This window comes from Oncorhynchus kisutch, unplaced genomic scaffold (assembly GCF_002021735.2).
Source record: "Oncorhynchus kisutch isolate 150728-3 unplaced genomic scaffold, Okis_V2 scaffold3931, whole genome shotgun sequence".
Taxonomy (NCBI): Eukaryota; Metazoa; Chordata; class Actinopteri; order Salmoniformes; family Salmonidae; genus Oncorhynchus; species Oncorhynchus kisutch.
Window position 1 is genome coordinate 57,050 of NW_022265876.1, and position 26,827 is coordinate 83,876.

Here is a 26,827-nt window from a genome sequence, read left to right on the forward strand (position 1 = left end):
GTAACACCCTCTATCCCTTCTTCCACTTCCACTGTAACACCCTCTATCCCTTCTTCCAATGTAACACCCTCTATCCCTTCTTCCTCTTCCACTGTAACACTCTCTATCCCTTCTTCCTCTGTAACACCCTCTATCCCTTCTTCCTCTGTAACACCCTCTATCCCGTCTTCCTCTTCCACTGTAACAGCCTCTATCCCTTCTTCCACTGTAACACCCTCTATCCCTTCTTCCTCTGTAACACTCTCTATCCCGTCTTCCTCTTCCACTGTAACAGCCTCTATCCCTTCTTCCACTGTAACAGCCTCTATCCCTTCTTCCACTGTAACACCCTCTATCCCTTCTTCCACTGTAACAGCCTCTATCCCTTCTTCCTCTGTAACACTCTCTATCCCGTCTTCCTCTTCCACTGTAACAGCCTCTATCCCTTCTTCCACTGTAACAGCCTCTATCCCTTCTTCCACTGTAACAGCCTCTATCCCTTCTTCCACTGTAACACCCTCTATCCCTTCTTCCACTGTAACAGCCTCTATCCCTTCTTCCACTGTAACACCCTCTATCCCTTCTTCCTCTTCCACTGTAACACCCTCTATCCCTTCTTCCTCTGTAACACCCTCTATCCCTTCTTCCTCTGTAACACCCTCTATCCCTTCTTCCTCTGTAACACCCTCTATCCCTTCCTCCTCTTCCACTGTAACACCCTCTATCCCTTCTTCCACTGTAACACCCTCTATCCCTTCCTCCTCTTCCACTGTAACACCCTCTATCCCTTCTTCCACTGTAATACCCTCTATCCCTTCCTCCTCTTCCACTGTAACACCCTCTATCCCTTCTTCCACTGTAACACCCTCTATCCCTTCCTCCTCTTCCACTGTAACACCCTCTATCCCTTCTTCGTCTTCCACTGTAACACCCTCTATCCCTTCTTCCACTGTAACACCCTCTATCCATTCTTCCACTGTAACACCCTCTATCCCTTCTTCCACTGTAACACCCTCTATCCCTTCTTCCACTGTAACACCCTCTATCCCTTCCTCCTCTTCCTCTGTAACACCCTCTATCCCTTCTTCCTCTTCCTCTGTAACATCCTCTATCCCTTCTTCCTCTTCCTCTGTAACACCCTCTATCCCTTCTTCCTCGTCCACTGTAACACCTTGATCCCTTCTTCCACTGTAACACCCTCTATCCCTTCTTCCACTGTCACACCCTCTATCCCTTCTTCCACTGTAACACCCTCTACCCCTTCTTCCACTGTAACACCCTCTATCCCTTCTTCCACTGTAACACCCTCTATCCCTTCCTCCTCTTCCTCTGAAACACCCTCTATCCCTTCTTCCTCTTCCTCTGTAACATCCTCTATCCCTTCTTCCTCTTCCTCTGTAACACCCTCTATCCCTTCTTCCTTGTCCACTGTAACACCCTGATCCCTTCTTCCACTGTAACACCCTCTATCCCTTCTTCCACTGTAACACCCTCTATCCCTTCTTCCACTGTAACACCCTCTATCCCTTCTTCCACTGTAACACCCTCTATCCCTTCTTCCACTGTAACACCCTCTATCCCTTCTCCCTCTTCCTCTGTAACACCCTCTATCCCGTCTTCCTCGTCCACTGTAACATCCTCTATCCCTTCTTCCTCTGTAACACCCTCTATCCCTTCTTCCTCTGTAACACCCTTTATCCCTTCTTCCTCTGTAACACCCTCTATCCCTTCTTCCTCTTCCTCTGTAACACCCTCTATCCCTTCTTCCTCTTCCTCTGTAACATCCTCTATCCCTTCTTCCACTGTAACACCCTCTATCACTTCCTCCTCTGTAACACCCTCTATCCCTTCTTCCTCTTCCTCTGTAACACCCTCTATCCCTTCTTCCTCTGTAACACCCTCTATCCCTTCTTCCTCTGTAACACCCTCTATCCCTTCTTCCTCTTCCTCTGTAACAACCTCTATCCCTTCTTCCACTGTAACACCCTCTATCCCTTCTTCCTCTGTAACACCCTCTATCACTTCCTCCTCTGTAACACCCTCTATCCCTTCTTCCTCTTCCTCTGTAACACCCTCTATCCCTTCTTCCTCTTCCTCTGTAACACCCTCTATCCCTTCTTCCTCTGTAACACCCTCTATCCCTTCTTCCTCTGTAACACCCTCTATCCCTTCTTCCTCATCCACTGTAACACCCTCTATCCCTTCTTCCACTGTAACACCCTCTATCCCTTCTTCCTCTTCCACTGTAACAGCATCTCTCTCCTCTTCCTCTTCTTTCAATGTGACAGCCTCCTCTTCCTCCTTTTTTTCATTCTGAAAGCTTCCTCTCCTTTCAATATTTGGTAGCGCTTCATTTGAATGTCTGTTTTAGTACAAATATTGTAATAAATTACAATAATTCATAGTTATGCTGTAATAGTAACATCTAACTGGTGGTAATTGCTGTCTGTAATTACAGGGTTGTAACAATGAATGCTTGTCACCGTGCTTATTACGAATGTTAAAGTTTCCGCTAGCATCCTAACCGCATCTTTTTGACCAATTGAAATGATCTGATCAAAACATGGGAGTTTTTGCCACCAAGGATCGTGACACGTCTTCAACGGTCACATGGGACAGGAATGATGGAATGGCGATTTTTCACAAAGTAATTGACAGACTCTAGCATTTTTACATTCCAAGAACAATTGGATTCTTAAAAAGAACAACGTGCACCACTTCGGGACTGGAGGACGGAGTTCGGGAAACGCTGGGTTGAAAATCAAATACCAATAGGGAGCCACTGTAACAGTATAACTTTAGACCGTCCCCTCGCCCATACCCGGGCGCGAACCAGGGACCCTCTGCACACATCAACAACAGTCACCCACGAAGCATCGTTACCCATCGCTCCACAAAAGCCGCGGCCCTTGCAGGGCAAGGGGAATCACTACTTCAAGGTCTCAGAGCAAGTGACATCACCGATTGAAACGCTATTTAGCGCGAACATCGCTAACTAAGCTAGCCGTTTCACATCCGTTACACCACTATGACGTGCTCACACGTTGGCAGTACCCGCGTTTAACCACTAGATGGCCTCCGTGCTCCACGGTAAAGTTGTCCCCCTCTGCACGAGTCTCTCAGCAGCACTGCAATGTGGGGACTTTCAAAGTCAGTTGGCATGCAATGTTTTTCTTCGCTACATAGTGACAATTCTCCATGCCAACACTATTATTGGGACTCTTTGCCCTTATATCATCACTATCACTCATTACTCCTAGTGTATTTTCGCCTCCTTTGTAAAACCTTTCACTGTTCTACTCTGGGCATACTAATATACATCTAATCGCATTCTAGTGGTCACATCCCTCTCTCTAGCACATCATATTGAAGCTAGAATTCCGCCGAGTAAAACGTGCAATACGCAGCTTTTATTTCTATGTGACCCTTTATTTAACTAGTCAAGTCAGTTAAGAACCAACTCTTATTTACAATCACGGCCGGTTGTGATACAGCCTGGAATCGAATCACGGTCTGTGGTGACTCGAGAGCAGGGAACACGACGTGTTCGTCAACAACATACATGGTGGGAAATGTAGAGGGGCGTGTAGAAATGGAACAATTGTGCCTTTTTTGACGGAAATATTTGGGATATTTTGGAGATCGGGTCATCGTTTAAGCGTGCTCTCCGCGAATATGGCGGGCCTGCTGGATGTCCTTGGACATGATGTCACCCTCTTGGCGTGGATGGCGCACAGGTTGGTGTCCTCGAACAGGCCAACCAGGTAGGCCTCGCTAGCCTCCTGCAGGGCCATCACGGCGGAACTCCGGAAGCGCAGGGCGGTCTTGAAGTCCTGGCCAATTTCTCTCACCAGGCGCTGGAAGGCCAGTTTGCGGATCAGCAGCTCAGTGGACTTCTGGTAACCTCGGTTCTCTCTCAGAGCCACGGTGCCGGGCCTGTAACCGTGAGGCTTCTTCACGCCGCCGGTGACCGGGGCGCTCTTGCGCGCAGCCTTGGTGGCGAGCTGCTTCCTGGGTGCTTTGCCACCGGTGGACTTGCGAGAGGTTTACTTGGTTCTGGCCATGGACGCATTGTACGATACACAGAGAGAAACTGGCGGGGAAAAGCGCTGAGCACAGAACAACTGAGATGCACTGCAGCAGGTAACGTCCATTGTAAACTACATTAAACCACATCCACTGAGCACGTGCGCCTGTTCACACAACTATGTGGAGATACGGCTCAGCGTCGTCCGGGTTCCGCAGGTATAGGCCGTCATTGTAAACTACTTTAAACCACATCCACTGAGCACATGCGCCTGTTCACACAACTATGTGGAGATACGGCCCAGCGTCGTCCGGGTTCCGCAGGTATAGGCCGTCATTGTAAACTACTTTAAATCACATCCACTGAGCACGTGCGCCTGTTCACACAACTATGTGGAGATACGGCCCAGCGTCGTCCGGGTTCGGCAGGTACAGGCCTGTCATTGTAAATAAGAATTTCTTCTTAACTGACTTGCCTAGTTACATTTTTAAAAAAACAAATCTATCATGTTTATGTTCCTAGCTCCAACAGTGATATCATGTTTATGTTCCTAGCTCCAACAGTGATATCATGTTTATGTTCCTAGCTCCAACAGTGATATCATGTTTGTGTTCCTAGCTCCAACAGTGATATCTCTCATGTGTGTGTTCCTAGCTCCAACAGTGATATCTCTCATGTGTGTGTTCCTAGCTCCAACAGTGATATCTATCATGTTTATGTTCCTAGCTCCAACAGTGATATCTATCATGCTGTGTGTTCCTAGCTCCAACAGTGATATCTATCATGTTTGTGTTCCTAGCTCCAACAGTGATATCATGTTTGTGTTCCTAGCTCCAACAGTGATATATATCATGCTGTGTGTTCCTAGCTCCAACAGTGATATCTATCATGTTTATGTTCCTAGCTCCAACAGTGATATCTATCATGCTGTGTGTTCCTAGCTCCAACAGTGATATCTATCATGTTCATGTTCCTAGCTCCAACAGTGATATCTATCATGTGTGTTCCTAGCTCCAACAGTGATATCTATCATGTTTATGTTCCTAGCTCCAACAGTGATATCTATCATGCTGTGTGTTCCTAGCTCCAACAGTGATATCTATCATGTTCCTAGCTCCAACAGTGATATCTATCATGCTGTGTGTTCCTAGCTCCAACAGTGATATATCATGTTTATGTTCCTAGCTCCAACAGTGATATCTATCATGCTGTGTGTTCCTAGCTCCAACAGTGATATCTATAATGTTTATGTTCCTAGCTCCAACAGTGATATCTATCATGTTTATGTTCCTAGCTCCAACAGTGATATCTATAATGTTTGTGTTCCTAGCTCCAACAGTGATATCTATAATGTTTGTGTTCCTAGCTCCAACAGTGATATCTATCATGCTGTGTTCCTAGCTCCAACAGTGATATCTATCATGCTGTGTGTTCCTAGCTCCAACAGTGATATCTATCATGCTGTGTGTTCCTAGCTCCAACAGTGATATCTATCATGTTTATGTTCCTAGTTCCAACAGTGATATCTATCATGTTTGTGTTCCTAGCTCCAACAGTGATATATATCATGCTGTGTGTTCCTAGCTCCAACAGTGATATCTATCATGTTTATGTTCCTAGTTCCAATAGTGATATCTATCATGCTGTGTGTTCCTAGCTCCAACAGTGATATCTAACTTGTGCTTGAGTTCCTAAAAAGTCAGATCCACTCCATGTATTATTAGGACCTGCCCTGGAGCAGCCATGTTGACGTCATGACCAGGGTCCCTTTAACCAAAGCAGAGCTACTGGGCATCTACATCGGCTACGTATCAAATCAAATCACGTTATTGGTCCATACACATTTTGTAGAAGATGTTATTGGTCCATACACATGTTGTAGCAGATGTTATTGGTCCATACACATGTTGTAGCAGATGTTATTGGTCCATACACATTTTAAGCAGATGTTATTGGTCCATACACATGTTGTAGCAGATGTTATTGGTCCATACCCATGTTGTAGCAGATGTTATTGGTCCATACACATGTTGTAGCAGATGTTATTGGTCCATACACATTTTAAGCAGATGTTATTGGTCTATACACATGTTGTAGCAGATGTTATTGGTCCATACACATTTTAAGCAGATGTTATTGGTCCATACACATGTTGTAGCAGATGTTATTGGTCCATACACATGTTGTAGCAGATGTTATTGGTCCATACCCATGTTGTAGCAGATGTTATTGGTCCATACCCATGTTGTAGCAGATGTTATTGGTCCATACACATTTTAAGCAGATGTTATTGGTCCATACACATGTTGTAGCAGATGTTATTGGTCCATACCCATGTTGTAGCAGATGTTATTGGTCCATACACATGTTGTAGCAGATGTTATTGGTCCATACACATTTTAAGCAGATGTTATTGGTCCATACACATGTTGTAGCTGATGTTATTGGTCCATACACATGTTGTAGCAGATGTTATTGGTCCATACACATTTTAAGCAGATGTTATTGGTCCATACACATGTTGTAGCAGATGTTATTGGTCCATACCCATGTTGTAGCAGATGTTATTGGTCCATACACATGTTGTAGCAGATGTTATTGGTCCATACACATTTTAAGCAGATGTTATTGGTCCATACACATGTTGTAGCAGATGTTATTGGTCCATACCCATGTTGTAGCAGATGTTATTGGTCCATACACATGTTGTAGCAGATGTTATTGCGGGTGTAGTGAAATGCTTGTGATCATAGCTCCAAACAGTAATATCTAACAATTCACAACAATTCCACACAAATCTTAAAAGTAAAAGAATGGAATTAATAAATATATAAATATTAGGATGAGTAATGTCAGAGTGGCTTTGACTAAAATACAGGAGAATAAAATACAGAATATATACATTTGAGATGAGTAGAGAGAGAGAGCAAGCAGAGAGGAAGTCACAATCAGATGAGCTCCTGCATTTTTCAGCATTTTCTTTAAAAAAGATAGATTAGGAGTTAGATAAACTTAGATTTTTTGTCAGGAACACATACTGGATTCTACCCTCTACAACATAACCCCTACTTCAAATTAAAACTTAAAACCTACAACCTGATTTTGGACGGAATTACGGAATCACCTGGAAGGTTCACAACTACCAAGATTTGTTTCTCTATACAGCAAATTCTCTGGAAAACAACAGAAACCTGAAAACACCATCCAACCTGGAACTGAGTGAGTAATGCTTAGTCTGAAACTATATATATTTTTTTCCAAAAGCCAAGAAGAAAAATACACAACATTACTTTATAAGGATTTCTAACTCTAATTCTAACATAATTCTGCCAAGCTTGATACAGCTTCAAATAGCACTGACGTGTCAAGTGAGAGGTGTCAAAGCTCATTAGCCCAACAATGGCAGGAGAGTCACACAGTCTACCCCAACCAAATGGAGAGGCCTTAGAAGCTCCCTCCCGCTGTTCAGAGGTAATTAAAATACAGTACCCTGCGCATGTAAAGAATGATAAGGGAAGAAAAGATTACAAAATGAAGCTCCTTATGGAAAATCAAGAGACACTTTTTGCTGACTATTACAAAAATGGGAACATCAGCAACCTTATCTTCCACACAAACCATCCCCTGGCATGGCACAGTGCTATATTAGCACACTACCCCTCTGTTACGAGAGGGGGGATTAACGAGGGGTGGAAACTCAGAATACTTGACAACGAGGACTCTGAGTTAAGTAATATAAATATCTATAAGTCCGGAACAGTGATGGTACAGCGTAACCACAAACAGTTTCAGCTGGACTTTCACCTAATCAAAGTATTAGCTCAGCAGGAGAAACTCTCCCTTGATAAAGATACCCCCACCCCGAGAGGATCAGACCAGACCTCTTCATTATGTAACCCCACAGATGAGCAACCCCCAGCGGAGGGTCAACCTCCCAGCACAGATTACCACTCCCTCATTGAAATGAAGGACAAATTCACCCAGCTGGAGATAAGGCAGGTGGAGCTAGAACAGCAGGTGATTACACTTCAGTCAGCACAGACCCAGACAACAGTCCAGCACAACAACAGCCCCTTAACCAGACCCGGAGAGCTGGAGGTGGACAGAGACATATCTGCACTTTGGACAGTGGTGAGACAAATACAACAGGAGAAAGAGGAGCAGAACAGAGCACTAGAGGAGAGTATCAGACTGCTGGTGGAGGAGAGGTTGAGGGGGATGGAGGAGAGGGTGAGGGGGATGGAGGAGAAGTTGAGGGGGACGGCGTGTGACAGAGAACAACCCACTAGAGAGGTGGCCACCCCCACAGAGAAGCCAGCAGAACAGCCCACCTCAGCACCCAACAAAAGTCTCGACACCACAGCAGAACAGTCCATACCAGACCCTGACCATAGAGTCGACACCACAGCACAACAGACAAATGAAGAACCCCAAGCCCAGAGGCTCTCACCCCCTCTGAGCACCCCCCCTGTCAGCCACCCTGATAGCCCTTCTGTCAACCCCCCCACACCCACTGAGGACAAACACAAGACACAGATTGTACTACTTATGGACTCAAATGGGAAATATATAGAAGAAAAAATACTTTTTCCCAAACACAGTGTGTCTAAACTCTGGTGTCCAAACACCCAGCGTGCCCTAGACCTTCTGTCTGAGGCCAAACTAGGCTCACCCAGCCACATAATAATACACACAGGCACAAACGACCTGAGAGCACAGCAGGAAAGAGTGGCCACAGCACTGAAGGGAGTGATTGAAAAGGCTTCTTCTACTTTCCCCAACGCACAAGTGGTTATCTCCACCCTGCTACCACGAAAAGACTTCCACCCCGCCACAATACAGCGGGTAAATGCAAGTATTTCCCGTGACTGTGCCTCAAAACCAAACGTTTTCCTGGCCCACCACTCCACCCTGGACTTGAACAGCCTCTATGACCAGGTCCACCTCTACAAGGCAGCAGTGCCCACCTTTGCCCGGACTCTAAAGGACATCGCTCTCAAACGCATCCCCAACACTCCACACAGGAGCAACAGATCAATAGACACCCCACCCAGACCAGCGAGACACCCTCCCAGATCTGCAGGACCTCCCCCTGGACCTACACATAGAGGACCCACGCCAAGAGGAATTACATCCAGACCACAGTACAACCAGACACATCCACACCCCCACCCCAACCAATCAACACCCCCCCACGTCAACCATGCCCACACTCCATTTAGGCCCCCTCAGATCAGACCTATGCCACTCCTGCCCACCCCATGCACCCCACCCCTGCAAAGAGGGCCTCAACATGGAAGCCACACATACGCCCAGGTAGTGAGCGGGCAAACAGTCCCAACCCCCACTCTCACACTCGCCCAAGCCAATGGCATGTACCAGATGCTCAGCAGGCTCTGCTCACACTTACTGGCCTGAGGCTAAACCACGACCAACAACATTGGACACTCTATGGAACAAAAAGCCTTCACTATATTATCCTGGAATATCCAAGGCCTGAGGTCATCTGCCTTTGGCCTAAAGAGCAGAAACCCGGACTTCACCAAAGAAATCGGTAATACAGACATTGTCATCCTGCAAGAAACCTGGTATAGAGGAGATGGACCCACTGGTTGCCCTCTAGGTTACAGAGAGCTGGTAGTCCCATCCACCAAACTACCAGGTGTGAAACAGGGAAGGGACTCAGGGGGTATGCTAATTTGGTATAGAGCAGACCTAACTCACTCCATTAAATTAATCAAAACAGGAACATTCTACATTTGGCTAGAAATTCAAAAAGAAATTATCCTAACAGAGAAAAATGTCCTCCTGTGTGCTACCTATATCCCCCCACTAGAATCCCCATATTTTAATGAAGACAGCTTCTCCATCCTGGAGGGGGAAATCAATCACTTCCAGGCCCAGGGACATGTACTAGTCTGTGGTGACCTAAATGCCAGAACCGGACAAGAACCTGACACCCTCAGCACACAGGGGGACAAACACCTGCCTGGAGCTGACAGCATTCCCTCCCCCATATGCCCCCCTAGGCACAACTATGACAACATAACCAACAAAAACGGGTCACAACTCCTGCAGCTCTGTCGCACGCTGGGTATGTACATAGTCAACGGTAGGCTTCGAGGGGACTCCTATGGTAGGTACACCTATAGCTCATCTCTTGGCAGTAGTACTGTAGACTACTTTATCACTGACCTCAACCCAGAGTCTCTCAGAGCGTTCACAGTCAGCCCACTGACACCCCTATCAGACCACAGCAAAATCACAGTATACTTAAACAGAGCAATACTCAATCATGAGGCATCAAAGCCAAAGGAACTGAGTAACATTAAGAAATGCTATAGATGGAAGGAATGCAGTTTGGAAACCTACCAAAAAACAATTAGGCAACAACAAATTCAATCCCTCTTAGACAATTTCCTGGGTAAAACGTTCCACTGTAATAGTGAAGGTGTAAACTTGGCAGTAGAAAATCTTAACAGTATATTTGACCTCTCAGCTTCCCTATCAAATCTAAAAATCTCAAATAGAAAACCGAAGTAAATTAACAATAATGACAAATGGTTTGATGAAGAATGCAAAAATCTAAGAAAGAAATTGAGAAACCTGTCCAACCAAAAACATAGAGACCCGGAAAACCTGAGTCTACGCCTTCACTATGGTGAATCACTAAAACAATACAGAAATACACTACGGAAAAAGAAGGAACAGCACGTCAGAAATCAGCTCAATGCAATTGAAGAATCCATAGACTCTAACCACTTCTGGGAAAATTGGAAAACACTAAACAAACAACAACACGAAGAATTATCTATCCAAAATGGAGATGTATGGGTAAACCACTTCTCCAATCTTTTTGGCTCTATAACAAAGAATAAAGAGCAAAAACATATACATGATCAAACACAGATTTTAGAATCAACTATTAAAGACTACCAGAACCCACTGGATTCTCCAATTACATTGAAAGAGTTACAGGACAAAATAAAAACCCTCCAACCCAAAAAGGCCTGTGGTGTTGATGGTATCCTCAATGAAATGATCAAATATACAGACAACAAATTCCAATTGGCTATACTAAAACTCTTTAACATCATACTTAGCTCTGGCATCTTCCCCAATATTTGGAACCAAGGACTGATCACCCCAATCCACAAAAGTGGAGACAAATTTGACCCCAATAACTACCGTGGAATATGTGTCAACAGTAACCTCGGGAAAATCCTCTGCATTATTATTAACAGCAGACTCGTAAATTTCCTCAATGAAAACAATGTACTGAGCAAATGTCAAATTGGCTTTTTACCAAATTACCGTACAACAGACCACGTATTCACCCTGCACACCCTAATTGACAATCAAACAAACCAAAACAAAGGCAAAGTCTTCTCATGCTTTGTTGATTTCAAAAAAGCCTTCGACTCAATCTGGCATGAGGGTCTGCTATACAAACTGATGGAAAGCGGTGTTGGGGGTAAAACATACGACATTATAAAATCCATGTACACAAACAACAAGTGTGCGGTTAAAATTGGCAAAAAACACACACATTTCTTCACACAGGGTCGTGGGGTTAGACAGGGATGCAGCTTAAGCCCCACCCTCTTCAACATATATATCAACGAATTGGCGAGGGCACTAGAAAAGTCTGCAGCACCCGGCCTCCCCCTGCTAGAATCCGAAGTCAAATGTCTGCTGTTTGCTGATGATCTGGTGCATCTGTCACCAACCAAGGAGGGCCTACAGCAGCACCTAGATCTTATGCACAGATTCTGTCAGACCTGGGCCCTGACAGTAAATCTCAGTAAGACCAAAATAATGGTGTTCCAAAAAAGGTCCAGTCACCAGGACCACAAATACAAATTCCATCTAGACACTGTTGCCCTAGAGCACACAAAAAACTATACATACCTTGGCCTAAACATCAGCACCACAGGTAACTTCCACAAAGCTGTGAACGATCTGAGAGACAAGGCAAGAAGGGCATTCTATGCCATCAAAAGAAACATAAAGTACAACATACCAATTAGGATTTGGCTAAAAATACTTGAATCAGTCATAGAGCCCATTGCCCTTTATGGTTGTGAGGTCTGGGGTCCGCTCACCAACCAAGACTTCACAAAATGGGACAAACACCAAATTGAGACTCTGCACGCAGAATTCTGCAAAAATATCCTCCGTGTACAACGTAGAACACCAAATAATGCATGCAGAGCAGAATTAGGCCGATACCCACTAATTATCAAAATCCAGAAAAGAGCTGTTAAATTCTACAACCACCTAAAAGGAAGCGATTCACAAACCTTCCATAACAAAGCCATCACCTACAGAGAGATGAACCTGGAGAAGAGTCCCCTAAGCAAGCTGGTCCTGGGGCTCTGTTCACAAACACAAACACACACTACAGAGCCCCAGGACAGCAGCACAATTAGACCCAACCAAATCATGAGGAAACAAAAAGATAATTACTTGACACATTGGAAAGAATTAACAAAAAAACAGAGCAAACTAGAATGCTATTTGGCCCTACACAGAGAGTACACAGCGGCAGAATACCTGACCACTGTGACTGACCCAAAATTAAGGAAAGCCTTGACTATGTACAGACTCAGTGAGCATAGCCTTGCTATTGAGAAAGGCCGCCGTAGGCAGACATGGCTCTCAAGAGAAGACAGGCTATGTGCTCTCTGCCCACAAAATGAGGTGGAAACTGAGCTGCACTTCCTAACCTCCTGCCCAATGTATGACCATATTAGAGAGACATATTTCCCTCAGATTACACAGATCCACAAAGAATTAGAAAACAAATCCAATTTTGAAAAACTCCCATATCTACTGGGTGAAATTCCACAGTGTGCCATCACAGCAGCAAGATTTGTGACCTGTTGCCACGAGAAAAGGGCAACCAGTGAAGAACAAACACCATTGTAAATACAACCCATATTTATGCTTATTTATTTTATCTTGTGTCCTTTAGCCATTTGTACATTGTTAGAACACTGTATATATATATATAATATGACATTTGTAATGTCTTTACTGTTTTGAAACTTCTGTATGTGTAATGTTTACTGTTAATTTTTGTTGTTTTTCACTTTATATATTCACTTTGTATGTTGTCTACCTCACTTGCTTTGGCAATGTTAACACATGTTTCCCATGCCAATAAAGCCCTTGAATTGAATTGAATTGAGTAAAGCAGTATGTAAACATTATTCAAGAGACCAGTTGTAAGACCAATTCTGGAGTCTGTTTTCCCTGGCTGTCATCCTCGCATACCATGATCACATCCTGACCTCACTCAAACCCTGACCGTTCAAGCTGGAGAGTGTCCAGAAGAGACCCCTGCAGCAGAATCCTTCTAGGCTGGTCGTAACTGTACACCAGCTACCGGGAAGCACTCATGTAAGACAGGAGCAGATCTGCCTGACATTTTGTTTCAAATTGTTTTTATTTTTTATTTCACCTTTATTTAACCAGGTAGGCAAGTTGAGAACAAGTTCTCATTTACAATTGCGACCTGGCCAAGATAAAGCAAAGCAGTTCGACAGATACAACGACACAGAGTTACACATGGAATAAACAAGCATACAGTCAATAATACAGTATAAACAAGTCTATATACAATGTGAGCAAATGAGGTGAGAAGGGAGGTAAAGGCAAAAAAAAGGCCATGGTGGCAAAGTAAATACAATATAGCAAGTAAAACACTGAAGAACTTCCAGTTTACAGACTGGCTCCCTCCAACCAGAGAGCAAACTGAACACTCCCTGTCTCCGTGACAACAAACAGGCTGCTATCAGACTCTCCCGTTCCGTACTTCACTAAACGGACCGATTGATATGGCGGCACACACCACATCGCCCAGAGCCTTAGAAATGCCTTCCTAAGAACTCTAAAGATGTATTTTCTCAAGCTGCCAACCAAAAAAACCTGGTTGATTTGTATTAAAAAAGGGTTTTGCTAGTTTAGAATGTTACTATTTGATAATTATATATGATTGACGTTATGATTGTAGATTGGTGTACAATTCAGTCTACAACTGTGAGAACGAAAGGAAAAGCTGCTACTACCAGTACTACTACTACTGTTACTACTACCAGTACTACTGCTACTACCAGTACTACTGTTACTACTACTACTACCAGTACTACTGTTACTACTACCAGTACTACTGTTACTACTACTACTACCAGTACTACTGTTACTACTACCAGTACTACTGTTACTACTACCAGTACTACTACTACTGTTACTACTACTGTTACTACTACCAGTACTACTACTACTGTTACTACTACTGTTACTACTACCAGTACTACTACTACTGTTACTACTACTGTTACTACTACCAGTACTACTACTACTGTTACTACTACTGTTACTACTACCAGTACTACTACTACTGTTACTACTACTGTTACTACTACCAGTACTACTACTACTGTTACTACTACTGTTACTACTACCAGTACTACCAGTACTACTGTTACTACTACTGTTACTACTACCAGTACTACTGCTACTACCAGTACTACTGTTACTACTACTACTACCAGTACTACTGTTACTACTACTGTTACTACTACCAGTACTACTGCTACTACCAGTACTACTGTTACTACTACTACTACCAGTACTACTGTTACTACTACTGTTACTACTACTGTTACTACTACCAGTACTACTGTTACTACTACTGTTACTACTACCAGTACTACTGTTACTACTACTGTTACTACTACCAGTACTACTGCTACTACCAGTACTACTGTTACTACTACTGTTACTACTGTTACTACTACCAGTACTACTGTTACTACTACTACTACCAGTACTACTGTTACTACTACCAGTACTACTGCTACTGCTACCAGTACTACTGCTACTACCAGTACCACTGCTGTTACTACTACTACTACTGTTACTACTACCAGTACTACTGCTACTACCAGTACTACTGTTACTACTACTACTACCAGTACTACTGTTACTACTACCAGTACTACTGCTACTACTACTGTTACTACTACTACTACCACTACTACTGCTACTGCTACCAGTACTACTGCTACTACCAGTACCACTGCTGTTACTACTACTACTACTGTTACTACTACCAGTACTACTGCTACTACCAGTACTACTGTTACTACTACTACTACCAGTACTACTGTTACTACTACCAGTACTACTGCTACTACTACTGTTACTACTACTACTACCACTACTACTACTACCAGTACTACTGCTACTGCTACCAGTACTACTGCTACTACCAGCACTACTGCTACCAGTACTACTACTACTACTACCAGTACTACTGCTACTACCAGTACCACTGCTGTTACTACTACTACTACCACAGTTACAAGAAAGCCATTTTGTGTGACTACTACTGTATCCACTACCTGGAAAAACACAAACATTTCAAAATGTAATTGAATATTACCATATGTTGTTCCACGTTTGAGATCAGTCCTCTTAACAATGCTTAACTATGTATTAAAAGGCCATTGAAGCATACCTAAAGTAAATGTATATTTTCTAGATCAGTAAAAATGCTATGCAAAACGGCATTCTAATGTGTCATTGTAGACCCTCTTGACTTCTCAACCGCCTGGTAGACCTCTGTAACAAAACGGCATTCTAATGTGTCATTGTAGATATGACCCTCTTGACGTCTCAACCGCCTGGTAGAGCTCTGTAACAAAACGGCATTCTAATGTGTCACTGTAGATATGACCCTCTTGACGTCTCAACCGCCTGGTAGAGCTCTGTAACAAAACGGCATTCTAATGTGTCATTGTAGATATGACCCTCTTGACGTCTCAACCGCCTGGTAGAGCTCTGTAACAAAACGGCATTCTAATGTGTCACTGTAGATATGACCCTCTTGACGTCTCAACCGCCTGGTAGAGCTCTGTAACAAAACGGCATTCTAATGTGTCATTGTAGATATGACCCTCTTGACGTCTCAACCGCCTGGTAGAGCTCTGTAACAAAACGGCATTCTAATGTGTCATTGTAGATATGACCCTCTTGACGTCTCAACCGCCTGGTAGAGCTCTGTAACAAAACGGCATTCTAATGTGTCATTGTAGATATGACCCTCTTGACGTCTCAACCGCCTGGTAGAGCTCTGTAACAAAACGGCATTCTAATGTGTCATTGTAGACCCTCTTGACTTCTCAACCGCCTGGTAGAGCTCTGTAACAAAACGGCATTCTAATGTGTCATTGTAGATATGACCCTCTTGACGTCTCAACCGCCTGGTAGAGCTCTGTAACAAAACGGCATTCTAATGTGTCATTGTAGATATGACCCTCTTGACGTCTCAACCGCCTGGTAGAGCTCTGTAACAAAACGGCATTCTAATGTGTCATTGTAGATATGACCCTCTTGACGTCTCAACCGCCTGGTAGAGCTCTGTAACAAAACGGCATTCTAATGTGTCATTGTAGATATGACCCTCTTGACGTCTCAACCGCCTGGTAGAGCTCTGTAACAAAACGGCATTCTAATGTGTCATTGTAGATATGACCCTCTTGACGTCTCAACCGCCTGGTAGAGCTCTGTAACAAAACGGCATTCTAATGTGTCATTGTAGATATGACCCTCTTGACGTCTCAACCGCCTGGTAGAGCTCTGTAACAAAACGGCATTCTAATGTGTCATTGTAGATATGACCCTCTTGACGTCTCAACCGCCTGGTAGAGCTCTGTAACAAAACGGCATTCTAATGTGTCATTGTAGACCCTCTTGACTTCTCAACCGCCTGGTAGAGCTCTGTAACAAAACGGCATTCTAATGTGTCACTGTAGATATGACCCTCTTGACGTCTCAACCGCCTGGTAGAGCTCTGTAACAAAACGGCATTCTAATGTGTCATTGTAGACCCTCTTGACTTCTCAACCGCCTGGTAGAGCTCTGTAACAAAACGGCATTCTAATGTGTCACTGTAGATATGACCCTCTTGACGTCTCAACCGCCTGGTAGAGCTCTGTAACAAAACGGCATTCTAATGTGTCACTGTAGATATGACCCTCTTGACGTCTCAACCGCCTGGTAGAGCTCTGTAACAAAACGGCATTCTAATGTGTCATTGTAGACCCTCTTGACGTCTCAACCGCCTGGTAGAGCTCTGTAACTTGATTGGAAAAATAATATTGGAAATTCTTATTTCAGTTGGTAGTAATAAGAATTTAATGTTAAAGAATTGTTTTATCGTGTTTTCTCAAGAAGAAACAGAGGGTAACATTTGTTTCGTCGTCGTTGTCGAGTATACTTTCTACAATTTGATTTCATGTGGCATAAACAAACAAAAAACACGATTTTTCAGTCAAAAATATGAGATAAGGGCGGGAGCACTGTGTGTGTTCTCTCATGAAGACTATGTGCATGTGACGTGAAATATGTCTTTCCACACTGGGAGCAGTGGTACGGCATCTTCCCTGTGTGTGTTACCTCGTGGTCTGTCAGATGCCTAAACTGGGTAAATATCGTTCCACACTGGGAGCAGCGAAAAAGCTTCCCGCCTGTATGGCATTTCTCATGCACTTTCAGGTTCCCTAAATTCTTAAACGTTTTTTCACAATGAGAACAGTGGAAAAGCCTCTTTACTTCTGTGTGAGTTCTCTCGTGTGATTCCAGGTTCCCTAACTGGATAAATCTCTTTCCGCACTGAGAGCAGTGATAAGGTTTCTCCCCTGTGTGTATTTTTGTATGTGCTTTCAGGCTCCCTGAATGGGTGAATCTCTTTCCACAGAGGGGGCAGTGGTACGGCTTCTCTCCCGTATGTGTCCTCCCGTGCGTTTTCAGGTTCCCTAAATGGTTAAAACTCTTTCCACACTGGGCGCAGTGGTGTCGTCCAGCTGGTTTGGACGTCGCTGGGTCCGGATCCCCCGAAGGACTCTTACCGCTGTCAACGTGAGAGTCTGATCTCTCTCCTGCCAAAGACAGTGTTTAGTTAGACAGACATGTACGAAGTCCACATGATGAAACCTCCTGCTATGTCTTTGTATGTATGGGGTTTAATATAGATCCCTCAGAGCAGAGTGGCTGTAGAGAACTGTAGGCTAATAAAAATAAATCCTATTGAACTTTACATGTTGTTGTGTCTTTTTTTGTTGACATCCTAATCTGATCTAGATTTATGACATCCTTATTACATCTTGACATCCTTATTGATCAAAAATGACATCCTAATCTGATCTAGATTTATGATATCCTTATTACATCTTGACATCCTTATTGATCAAAAATGACATCCTAATCTGATCTAGATTTATGACATCCTTATTACATCTTGACATCCTTATTGATCAAAAATGACATCCTAATCTGATCTAGATTTATGATATCCTTATTACATCTTGACATCCTTATTGATCAAAAATGACATCCAAATCTGATCTAGATTTATGATATCCTTATTACATCTTGACATCCTTATTGATCAAAAATGACATCCAAATCTGATCTAGATTTATGACATCCTTATTACATCTTGACATCCTTATTGATCAAAAATAACATCCTAATCTGATCTAGATTTATGATATCATTATTACATCTTGACATCCTTATTGATCAAAAATGACATCCTAATCTGATCTAGATTTATGACATCCTTATTACATCTTGACATCCTTATTGATCAAAAATAACATCCTAATCTGATCTACTTCTTAGGGGTTGTAAGGGAATTTATCCAAATCTGATCTAGCTCTATAACCTCCTTATTGAGCTCTACATCCAACATCTGATATAGGGTTAGCAGGGCATCAATGGAATGTGGATGTCAGATTAAATGAGGTTGGTTTCAATTATTGACTAAGACTTTGGAAGTAAATCCAAATTTAATATATGACATCAAAATAGGTAAATAAACAAAAAGAGGAAGTATAAATAGAATATTTATTATTTTTGATATTCTTTTGCTTTTAACTCAGCTAGGTGAACTGGAGGAGTGTGCTCGCACATGCCCTTAGGGATAGGGCCCCCCTTTTTTCTCCACTTCCTGTCTGAATGACGTGCCCAAAGTAAACTGACTGTAGCTCAGGTCCTGAAGAGAGGATATGCATATAATTGGTACCATTGGAAAGAAAAAACGTTGAAGTTTGTAGAAATGTAAAAATAATGTAGGAGAATATAACACAATAGATATGGTAGGAGAAAATCCAAACAGATTTTTTTTTTTTTTTTGGAGAGAGACCATCCTCTTAGAAATGCAAGAGAAAGGTCATATTGTAAAATATCAGAAGATGCAATTCCTATGGATTCCACAGGACGTCAACAGTACATCCTGTACAAAAACAAACTCACGTCCTTGACAACTTCCTGGACAACTTCCTGGACAACAGCTCTGCACTGCTTCACGAAGCGCAAGAAGTATGAATGCCCTTCTACTTCTGAAGAGGTCGTATCACTGTAAATTCTACATGGTCAAGTATGAATGCCCTGACTTCTGAAGAGGTCGTATCACAGTAAATGCTACATGGTCAGGTATGAATGCCCTGACTTCTGAAGAGGTCGTATCACTGTAAATGCTACATGGTCAGGTATGAATGCCCCTCTACTTCTGAAGAGGTCGTATCACTGTAAATGCTACATGGTCAATGCAGACGTCAGATTAACTATGCAGCGCCCAGACGCACAATTCACCTCACCGCCAATTTGACATCTGATTGGCTTAACGCACCACCACTATTTTATTTTTTATTTTTTTTAAAACATTTTTTTTTACCTTTATTTAACTAAGTCAGTTAAAGAACAAATTCTTATTTTTAATGAGGAACAGTGGGTTAACAGTGGGTTAACAGTGGGTTAACAGTGGGTTAACAGTGGGTTAACAGTGGGTTAACAGTGGGGTTAACAGTGGGTTAACAGTGGGTTAACAGTGGGTTAACAGTGGGTTAACAGTGGGTTAACAGTGGATTAACAGTGGGTTAACAGTGGGTTAACAGTGGGTTAACAGTGGGTTAACAGTGGGTTAACTGTGGGTTAACAGTGGGTTAACAGTGGGTTAACAGTGGGTTAACAGTGGGTTAACAGTGGGTTAACTGTGGGTTAACAGTGGGTTAACAGTGGGTTAACTGTGGGTTAACAGTGGGTTAACAGTGGGTTAACAGTGGGTTAACCGTGGGTTAACTGTGGGTTAACTGTGGGTTAACAGTGGGTTAACAGTGGGTTAACAGTGGGTTAACAGTGGGTTAACTGTGGGTTAACAGTGGGTTAACAGTGGGTTAACAGTGGGTTAACAGTGGGTTAACTGTGGGTTAACAGTGGGTTAACAGTGGGTTAACAGTGGGTTAACAGTGGGTTAACAGTGGGTTAACAGTGGGTTAACTGCCTTGTTCAGGGGCAGAACGACAGATTTGTACCTTGTCAGCTCGGGGGATTTGAACTTGCAACCTTCCGGTTACTAGTCCAACCGTGTGGACCTGTGGAGCTTCTCAATGTAATGTTTTCTGGGAACAGGGACCAGCCCTACTGGGAACAGATACCAGCCCTACTGGGAACAGACCCGAGTGGGCAGATCTATTCTATTTGTTCAAACTCAACTACAGCACTTACTTTGATGTGTCAAATCTGATCCTTTCTTCTCTTCTCCTCCTCTCACAGTTCCACTCAGCCCCGTTGTTTTCCTGCAGTCCACCAGCAGCACAGACAACCTCTTCATACCCAGCAGTAAGGTGCTACCGGGAGAGGCACGATACAGGGACTCCGGGAGGGAGGAAGGGCTAGCGTTGTCCTGGTAACCATAAAGAGGGGACACAGACACATATCATTATGGATGCTGATGTCACTGTTGTCATGAAGTGCTTTACAGAAACCCAGCCCAGAGCCCGATAGAGAAAGCTGTTTGCTTGTCCAGACCAAGCTGTACCATCTGGTGTTCTGATCTGGAGAGACTCTTCTCTGCCTTGTCAGCATCAGGATGTTGTTGAGGCTCCCCAGAGGATCCACCATAGTCATGTCTCTCTCCTGTGTGAATGAGAACATCAAACAGATGGTGAACTTATGACTTGTTATTGCAATCATAGATGGAAGGGAATTCGTATCAATAATTTACTTTAAAAAAATGTAGTTAATTTAATTTAGTTTAAAAAAAATGTATGTACCAATCGCAGAGTGCCCCTTTATCAATTCCTCCAGTACTGAACAATATATTTGAGAGCATAACTTCAGTAGAATGCCCCTTTAAAACCACACCTTAGCCTAGTTCAACAACTGCTGAGTTGTTTTTAGACAATACTCACTGGTGTTAATAAGAGCTTCTGTCTCCTCCTCTTTCACTCCCAGAACGGCTTCAACCTTCTCTTTTATTGAGACAGGCTCCTCTTCCTCCCAAAAAGGTTCGTCTTTCACTGAAACAGCCTCCTCTTCCTCCCTTTTCATTCTGAAAGCTTCTACCTCCTCTTCCACTGTGACAGCCTGTATCCCCTCTTCCTCTTTCACTCCTAAAGTTTCATTCTCTTCTTTCACTATAATATCCTCCTCTTCCTCCTTTTTCATTCTGAAAGATTCTACCTCTTTTACCACTGTGACAGCCTGTATCCCCTCTTCCTCTTTCACTCCTAAAGTTTCATTCTCTTCTTTCACTATAATATCCTCCTCTTCCTCCTTTTTCATTCTGAAAGCTTCTTCCTCTCCTTTCACTGTAATATCATCCTCTTTTACGATAATGTTCAGCCCCAGAGATTCTTTCTGAGTCCAGCAGACCTCTTTAGCAGGGGAGAAGTAGCTTAGTGAGCTCATGGTCGGGGATATTAGTTCGCTAAATAGCATTAGCTGGTTAGCATTAGAGACTAGCCTAGTGCCGGGATCAGTATCAATCTTAACAAGTTAACACATTTAACATGCAAATGACGTTACAATTAAGCAGTTGATACGTTAACATAATTGTGTTTAAAACACCGAGACTAATATACACAAGAATGGCCTAAAGAGCTTCAATATTTCGGTTTCATGTTGCCTAGCAAGCTATCGAGGTGGATGAATAAGTAGCCGTGTTGCTCGTCTTAGCATCCCGTCCACTAGATTATACGTCACGTAAGAACGACTCACTTCGCTGTCTGAATTGGGTGACGCAAAGAGGATTCTGTCAAACAATGTCATAACAAATCATTTCAATGTAAGGTTTTTCCACACTTCTTATACATACACACTATACAACTATCTGCGGAGTTGATAAAAATGGATATCAATATGTTGAATCATTTGGAAGACTTGTACGTTCATCGGTAGCGTGGCCGAGCGGTCTAAGGCGCTGGATTAAGGCTCCAGTCTCTTCGGAGGCGCGGGTTCGAATCCCGCCGCTGCCAGATATTTTTGGCTCTTGAGTTGCGCTGCATCTCAGTGCTAGAGTCGTCACTACAGACCCTGGTTCGATTCTAAACTGTATCACAAACGGTCGTGATCGGAAGTCCCATAGTGCGGCTCACAATTGGCCCATGTTTGCGGTAATTGTAAATAAGAATTGTTCTTAACTGACTTGCCTAGTTAAATACGGGGCTAAAATTTTTTTTTATATATATCATCAGAACTGACAGACATATTGTCCTCATTCCAAGCACAGCTGTTGCTTCCCAACCCTTTTCTCCATTTCATCCGCACTACTCGCCTCCATTTCCTAAACTATGGTTCCTCGTCGTAGATTTATGTCTCGAAGGTGAATGTTGATCCAACACCTGCAGTTTTGATTTACATTTGGTTAAATTGTCAACTAAAGTGAATTCAACATGAAATCAACTAAACATTTCACCGTGTCATTGGATTTAAATTGGGTGAAAATGCTTTATATTAATCCTAAATCTTCAGCAATGCGTGTGCGAGTCAGTGCCACATGTTCATTTTTGCCGACATCAAGAAGTTATCCTGAAAAACCTACGCTATGTGGCAAATAACGTTAAAAAAATGTCGTCTTCCCTGACAAAAAAAAAAGATTGCTGTTTTGAAACTGCAGTCCAAGTGCAGTAACTGCAGTCGACTGAGGTATATTTAGGACGCAGTAATTGCAGAATAGCTGCAGTGTACTACAAGGTTCATTTGATTGTACTAAATAAATGCGTTCTTTGGTTTCCATGGTTTCCTTCACTCCTATTGATAAAGACCATTTTATTAAAAGGCATCTGTGCTGCATATGTGAAGTGGCATCCTGTCAATAGCCCACAACATGTTTAGTTTGTAATTGCACAACAATGATTTGAATGTTACTATTTCAAAAAAAAAAAAAAACATATCTGATAAAAAAAAGAAGTCTGTCATTAACCAAGTCACTTTAACCCCTACCTACATGTACACATTACCTCAACTACCTCGTACCCCTGCACAGTGACTCTGTACCGGTACGTCTTGTATATAACCTCCTGCACATTGACTCTGTACAGGTACGTCTTGTATATAACCTCCTGCACAGTGACTCTGTACCGGTACGTCTTGTATATAACCTCCTGCACATTGACTCTGTACAGGTACGTCTTGTATATAACCTCCTGCACATTGACTCTGTACAGGTACGTCTTGTATATAACCTCCTGCACATTGACTCTGTACAGGTACGTCTTGTATATAACCCCCTGCACATTGACTCTGTACAGGTACGTCTTGTATATAACCTCCTGCACATTGACTCTGTACAGGTACGTCTTGTATATAACCTCCTGCACATTGACTCTGTACAGGTACGTCTTGTATATAACCCCCTGCACATTGACTCTGTACAGGTACGTCTTGTATATAACCTCCTGCACATTGACTCTGTACCGGTACGTCTTGTATATAACCTCCTGCACATTGACTCTGTACAGGTACGTCTTGTATATAACCTCCTGCACATTGACTCTGTACAGGTACGTCTTGTATATAACCTCCTGCACATTGACTCTGTACAGGTACGTCTTGTATATAACCCCCTGCACATTGACTCTGTACAGGTACGTCTTGTATATAACCTCCTGCACATTGTACAGGTACGTCTTGTATATAACCTCCTGCACAGTGACTCTGTACAGGTACGTCTTGTATATAACCCCCTGCACATTGACTCTGTACAGGTACGTCTTGTATATAACCTCCTGCACAGTGACTCTGTACAGGTACGTCTTGTATATAACCCCCTGCACAGTGACTCTGTACAGGTACGTCTTGTATATAACCTCCTGCACAGTGACTCTGTACCGGTACGTCTTGTATATAACCTCCTGCACAGTGACTCTGTACCGGTACGTCTTGTATATAACCTCCTGCACAGTGACTCTGTACAGGTACGTCTTGTATATAACCCCCTGCACAGTGACTCTGTACAGGTACGTCTTGTATATAACCTCCTGCACAGTGACTCTGTACCGGTACGTCTTGTATATAACCTCCTGCACAGTGACTCTGTACAGGTACGTCTTGTATATAACCCCCTGCACATTGACTCTGTACAGGTACGTCTTGTATATAACCTCCTGCACATTGACTCTGTACAGGTACGTCTTGTATATAACCTCCTGCACATTGACTCTGTACAGGTACGTCTTGTATATAACCTCCTGCACATTGACTCTGTACAGGTACGTCTTGTATATAACCCCCTGCACAGTGACTCTGTACAGGTACGTCTTGTATATAACCCCCTGCACATTGACTCTGTACAGGTACGTCTTGTATATAACCTCCTGCACATTGACTCTGTACAGGTACGTCTTGTATATAACCCCCTGCACATTGACTCTGTACAGGTACGTCTTGTATATAACCTCCTGCACAGTGACTCTGTACCGGTACGTCTTGTATATAACCCCCTGCACATTGACTCTGTACAGGTACGTCTTGTATATAACCCCCTGCACAGTGACTCTGTACAGGTACGTCTTGTATATAACCTCCTGCACAGTGACTCTGTACAGGTACGTCTTGTATATAACCTCCTGCACAGTGACTCTGTACAGGTACGTCTTGTATATAACCTCCTGCACAGTGACTCTGTACAGGTACGTCTTGTATATAACCTCCTGCACAGTGACTCTGTACAGGTACGTCTTGTATATAACCTCCTGCACAGTGACTCTGTACAGGTACGTCTTGTATATAACCTCCTGCACAGTGACTCTGTACAGGTACGTCTTGTATATAACCTCCTGCACAGTGACTCTGTACAGGTACGTCTTGTATATAACCTCCTGCACATTGACTCTGTACAGGTACGTCTTGTATATAACCTCCTGCACATTGACTCTGTACAGGTACGTCTTGTATATAACCTCCTGCACATTGACTCTGTACCGGTACGTCTTGTATATAACCTCCTGCACATTGACTCTGTACCGGTACGTCTTGTATATAACCTCCTGCACATTGACTCTGTACCGGTACGTCTTGTATATAACCTCCTGCACAGTGACTCTGTACAGGTACGTCTTGTATATAACCTCCTGCACATTGACTCTGTACCGGTACGTCTTGTATATAACCTCCTGCACAGTGACTCTGTACAGGTACGTCTTGTATATAACCTCCTGCACATTGACTCTGTACAGGTACGTCTTGTATATAACCTCTTGCACATTGACTCTGTACAGGTACGTCTTGTATATAACCTCCTGCACATTGACTCTGTACAGGTACGTCTTGTATATAACCTCCTGCACATTGACTCTGTACAGGTACGTCTTGTATATAACCTCCTGCACATTGACTCTGTACAGGTACGTCTTGTATATAACCTCCTGCACATTGACTCTGTACAGGTACGTCTTGTATATAACCTCCTGCACATTGACTCTGTACAGGTACGTCTTGTATATAACCTCCTGCACATTGACTCTGTAAAGGTACGTCTTGTATATAACCCCCTGCACATTGACTCTGTAAAGGTACGTCTTGTATATAACCTCCTGCACATTGACTCTGTACAGGTACGTCTTGTATATAACCTCCTGCACATTGACTCTGTACAGGTACGTCTTGTATATAACCTCCTGCACATTGACTCTGTACAGGTACGTCTTGTATATAACCTCCTGCACATTGACTCTGTACAGGTACGTCTTGTATATAACCCCCTGCACATTGACTCTGTACAGGTACGTCTTGTATATAACCCCCTGCACATTGACTCTGTAAAGGTACGTCTTGTATATAACCTCCTGCACATTGACTCTGTACAGGTACGTCTTGTATATAACCTCCTGCACATTGACTCTGTACAGGTACGTCTTGTATATAACCTCCTGCACATTGACTCTGTACAGGTACGTCTTGTATATAACCCCCTGCACATTGACTCTGTACAGGTACGTCTTGTATATAACCTCCTGCACATTGACTCTGTACAGGTACGTCTTGTATATAACCTCCTGCACATTGACTCTGTACAGGTACGTCTTGTATATAACCTCCTGCACATTGACTCTGTACAGGTACGTCTTGTATATAACCTCCTGCACATTGACTCTGTACAGGTACGTCTTGTATATAACCCCCTGCACATTGACTCTGTACAGGTACGTCTTGTATATAACCTCCTGCACATTGACTCTGTACAGGTACGTCTTGTATATAACCTCCTGCACATTGACTCTGTACAGGTACGTCTTGTATATAACCTCCTGCACATTGACTCTGTACAGGTACGTCTTGTATATAACCCCCTGCACATTGACTCTGTACAGGTACGTCTTGTATATAACCTCCTGCACATTGACTCTGTACAGGTACGTCTTGTATATAACCTCCTGCACATTGACTCTGTACAGGTACGTCTTGTATATAACCTCCTGCACATTGACTCTGTACAGGTACGTCTTGTATATAACCTCCTGCACATTG

At 43.2% G+C, this 26,827-nt stretch overlaps 1 protein-coding gene, 1 long non-coding RNA gene, 1 other non-coding gene and 1 pseudogene across 3 annotated transcripts; 1 reads left to right on the plus strand and 3 right to left on the minus strand.

Annotated features, from left to right (window-relative positions):
- Positions 1–3,633: 3,633 nt before the first annotated feature.
- On the minus strand, positions 3,634–4,043 carry LOC109876840 (histone H3, embryonic-like; annotated as a pseudogene).
- A 13,351-nt stretch (positions 4,044–17,394) lies between these two features.
- LOC116372134 (uncharacterized) lies at positions 17,395–20,634 on the minus strand. Its single transcript, XR_004209126.1, has 2 exons — positions 20,585–20,634; positions 17,395–17,955 (listed from the first exon to the last, which is right to left on the minus strand). It is a non-coding gene; the product is annotated as an uncharacterized LOC116372134 (long non-coding RNA).
- Positions 20,635–20,802: 168 nt separating this feature from the next.
- LOC109876975 (vicilin-like seed storage protein At2g18540) lies at positions 20,803–22,203 on the minus strand. Its single transcript, XM_031821239.1, has 2 exons — positions 21,271–22,203; positions 20,803–20,995 (listed from the first exon to the last, which is right to left on the minus strand). Exons 1-2 carry the CDS (start codon positions 21,797–21,799, stop codon positions 20,835–20,837), a joined length of 690 nt encoding a protein of 229 aa, XP_031677099.1. The 5' UTR covers positions 21,800–22,203; the 3' UTR covers positions 20,803–20,834.
- A 50-nt stretch (positions 22,204–22,253) lies between these two features.
- trnal-aag (transfer RNA leucine (anticodon AAG)) lies at positions 22,254–22,335 on the plus strand. Its single transcript has one exon. It is a non-coding gene; the product is annotated as a tRNA-Leu (tRNA).
- The last annotated feature ends 4,492 nt before the right edge of the window (positions 22,336–26,827 follow it).